We start from the raw sequence: 4442 nt of genomic DNA, 5'->3' as shown, positions 1-4442 counted from the left end.
ACATGATAACTTGCCATCTGGAGTGACCTTCAAGTGGAGAAAACATGATAACTTGCCAACTGGAGTCACCTTCAAGTGGAGAAAATATGATAAAATGCCATCTGGAGTGACCTACAAGTGGAGAAAACATGATAACTTGCCATCTGGAGTGACCTACAAGTGGAGAAAACATGATAAAATGCCACCTGGGGTGACTCAAGCAGAGAAAACATGATAACTTGCCATCTGAGGTGGCATTCATGCCGTTGTGTTTCTGTTCTGCAGAGAAGATTCTCTTTCATAAAGCAGGAAGCGCAGAAACAGTCCGACGTGATATTTATTGAAGAAGCTCAGACTCAGTTCTGTTTGGTTCTGGTCTGGTTCTGGTCTAACTGCTGCTGATCACGTTTCCATGTTCGTCCACTTCCTGCATGATGGTCACCACCCTAGTGGTCATGCTGGTGGAGCTGCAGTCCGGAAATACATAATTAATTATTATTTAGATTTAAATCTTTTCTGCTTGATGGGTTTTATTGTCATAGCAAGATAAAACTTTCATATGTGAAATATGACATATGTCATTGAATCTAAAACTGATTTCATAAAATTATAGTTTCATAAAAATCCAGACTGAAACATCTCAACGATTATGGGATGGTTATGATTCATGTCATAACTTTATTGATCTTCTGACTCATCAGGTCAATATGTTGACGTGTCTAACGCTTTACGACAAAAAATCTCAGATGTTCCCTGGCTGTTAGCTCACGCTAGCATGCTAACAGGCTAACATGCTGGCAGGCTAATGGGCTATGCTAACAGACTAGCATGCTAACAGGCTACGGGGCTATGCTAACATTTAGCAGACTAACTCGCTACGCTAACAGCGTAGCAGGCTAATGGGCTACACTAATAGGCTAACAGGCTAGCACGCTAACAGGCTATGGGGCAATGCTAACGTTTAGCAGACTAACAGGCTACGCTAAAAGCCTAGCAGGCTAATGGGCTACGCTAACAGGCTAACAGGCTAGCACGCTTACCGACTAACAGGCTAGGCTAACATGCGTGTGGGTGTTTGTCTGAAGGAGTTAGCGGCAGTGGAGCGCTCACCTCTCCCCGTCCAGCAGCCTCTGGTACTCGGCGATCTCCAGCTCCAGCCGGGTCTTGATGTCCAGCAGGTCGGCGTACATGAGCTTCTGGTTCTCCAGGTCGGTCCTCAGCTGGGCCAGCTGCTCCTCCAGATTCCCCACCTGCCTCTGGTAGCCCCTCAGCATGTTGGCGTAGCGGCTCCTGGTCTCAGCGAGAGATGCCTCCAGGGCTCCTTTCTGCTCCGGAGGAAGAGGACAGTCGGGTTACTGTGGTTCGGACTTCCCAGTAAGACCACCAACACCTCAAAGCACTCACACATCAGTCATCTTCAAAAGTCATGCAGACTGAGAACCTGTTCGGTGTGATAAAAACATGGATACTTATGATTGATGGCCTGATGGAGTCCATGGTTAGTGGATCAGGGTTTGGTCACCTTGCTCATCTGAGCCTGCAGTTTGATCTCCAGACTGAAGGGTCCGTCTGACCTCTCCAAACTCGGTCTTGGACGTCTGCAGGGTCTCCGTGCTCACAGAAACCTCTTTGTTCAGCTCGGCAGACTGTGAGGAACAAGGATCAATGACGATATTGATCAGGCTTTGGACAGTAGGGGGTGGCAGGGACCGAGGACGATGGCGAGGACGATGGCGGCTATTGCACGAGCAGCGAAGAAGATCTGAGAAGGTATAAAAGTTACAGGAACACTTAACAGTCCAAGAACCTGAAACCCATAAACATAAACAGGCATAAAATGACCATAAAGAAGCTGAAAATGAAAACGCTACAGTTTGAAGCTTCATATTAAATGTAAACCGGTCCTCACCTGGTCCTGCAGGTCTTTGATAGAGACCCGGAACGCGGTGCAGTCGTGACCCTCGGGTCTGGTCTTGCTCTCCAGGAACTGCCTGATCTTTAGCTCCAGCGCCCCGTTGGCGGTCTCCAGGCTGCGCACCTTGTTCAGGTAGGAGGCCAGGTTCAGGTTCTGCATGGCCACCTTCTTGTTGTCGGACACGTCGACGGCGTCGGACAGGTTGAAGGAACCGCCGGTGGGGCAGGAGGAGAAGGAGGTCTTGGAGACACGGACTCCGGACCCTCCAGCTCCTCCCTACACGCTCCGGCCCCCGAGCTCACGAGCCGACGGGAGGAGGAGGGCGCCATCACGTTGGAGCTCCTCATGGAGGACAAGCTGCCGCGGCTGGAGAAGGAGGTCATGGCTGAGGGTCGGCTGGCCGGCGGCTCTGAGAGTGAAGCTGTGACACACCCTCACCCACACACACCCTCACCCACACACACCCTCACGCACACACACCCTCACCCAAACACACCCTCACGCACACACACCCTCACCCACACACACCCTCACCCACACACACCCTCACGCACACACACCCTCACCCAAACACACCCTCACGCACACACACCCTCACCCACACACACCCTCACCCACACACACCCTCACGCACACACACCCTCACCCACACACACCCTCACCCACACACACCCTCACGCACACACACCCTCACGCACACACACCCTCACGCACACACCCTTGCCCTCACTCTCACACACACAAACACACACAGTCTCTCGTGCGCACACACACACACAGTCACTCACACACACAGTCACACACACACACACACACACACACACACACACACACACACACACACACACACACACACACACACACACACACACACACACACACACACACACACACACACACACACACACACACACACACACACACACACCACTTTCCTTACATAACCGCTGTCACCTGAGAGGGCGGGGCTTATGGCCTGCAGGTAAACAAGGTGTGTCTCTCCAACACACCTGAAGAACTAAAAGTACAGGAATTAAATGACGACCGCAATACTTTAGTTATTATTCTTAAACCTTTCTTTTGTTGTTATTAAATGTGGTATTACTAGTGATATTACTGGTGGTATTACTAGTGGTATTACTAGTGGTATTACTGGTGATATTACTAGTGATATTACTGGTGGTATTACTAGTGATATTACTGGTGGTATTACTAGTGGTATTACTAGTGATATTACTGGTGGTATTACTAGTGGTATTACTGGTGATATTACTGGTGGTAATACTAGTGGTATTACTGGTGGTATTACTAGTGGTATTACTGGTGGTATTACTAGTGATATTACTGGTGGTATTACTAGTGGTATTACTAGTGATATTACTGGTGGTAATACTAGTGGTATTACTGGTGGTATTACTAGTGGTATTACTGGTGGTATTACTAGTGATATTACTGGTGGTATTACTAGTGGTATTACTGGTGGTATTACTAGTGATATTACTGGTGGTATTACTAGTGGTATTACTAGTGATATTACTGGTGGTATTACTAGTGGTATTACTGGTGGTATTACTAGTGGTATTACTGGTGGTATTACTAGTGGTATTACTGGTGGTATTACTAGTGGTATTACTGGTGGTATTACTAGTGATATTACTGGTGGTATTACTAGTGATATTACTAGTGGTATTACTGGTGGTATTACTGGTGGTATTACTAGTGATATTACTAGTGGTATTACTGGTGATATTACTAGTGGTATTACTGGTGGTATTACTAGTGATATTACTGGTGGTATTACTAGTGGTATTACTAGTGATATTACTGGTGGTATTACTAGTGGTATTACTGGTGGTATTACTAGTGATATTACTGGTGGTATTACTAGTGATATTACTGGTGGTATTACTAGTGGTATTACTGGTGGTATTACTAGTGGTATTACTGGTGGTATTACTAGTGATATTACTGGTGGTATTACTAGTGATATTACTAGTGGTATTACTGGTGGTATTACTAGTGGTATTACTGGTGGTATTACTAGTGATATTACTGGTGGTATTACTAGTGATATTACTGGTGGTATTACTAGTGGTATTACTGGTGGTATTACTAGTGATATTACTGGTGGTATTACTAGTGGTATTACTGGTGGTATTACTGGTGGTATTACTAGTGATATTACTGGTGGTATTACTAGTGGTATTACTGGTGGTATTACTAGTGGTATTACTGGTGGTACTACTAGTGGTATTACTGGTGGTATTACTGGTGGTATTACTGGTGGTATTACTAGTGGTATTACTGGTGGTATTACTAGTGGTATTACTGGTGGTACTACTAGTGGTATTACTGGTGGTATTACTAGTGATATTACTGGTGGTACTACTAGTGGTATTACTGGTGGTATTACTGGTGGTATTACTAGTGGTATTACTGGTGGTATTACTAGTGGTATTACTGGTGGTACTACTAGTGGTATTACTGGTGGTATTACTGGTGGTATTACTAGTGATATTACTAGTGATACTACTGGTGGTACTACTAG

General features: G+C 45.9%; 1 protein-coding gene across 1 annotated transcript; it reads right to left on the bottom strand.

The window, feature by feature from the left end:
- Nucleotides 1-367: 367 nt before the first annotated feature.
- Nucleotides 368-2277, bottom strand: LOC117734704 (keratin, type I cytoskeletal 20-like). The gene is given in 6 exon segments (XM_034538950.1): nt 368-446; nt 1090-1304; nt 1502-1535; nt 1537-1625; nt 1877-2178; nt 2181-2277. Coding segments are annotated over 6 exon segments (816 nt in total).
- Between the last annotated feature and the right edge of the window lie 2165 nt (nt 2278-4442).

This window comes from Cyclopterus lumpus, chromosome 8, assembly GCF_009769545.1.
Source record: "Cyclopterus lumpus isolate fCycLum1 chromosome 8, fCycLum1.pri, whole genome shotgun sequence".
Classification (NCBI taxonomy): Eukaryota; Metazoa; Chordata; class Actinopteri; order Perciformes; family Cyclopteridae; genus Cyclopterus; species Cyclopterus lumpus.
The sequence above is the reverse complement of the archived record's forward strand: the minus strand, read 5'-3'. Positions and strand labels throughout refer to the sequence as shown.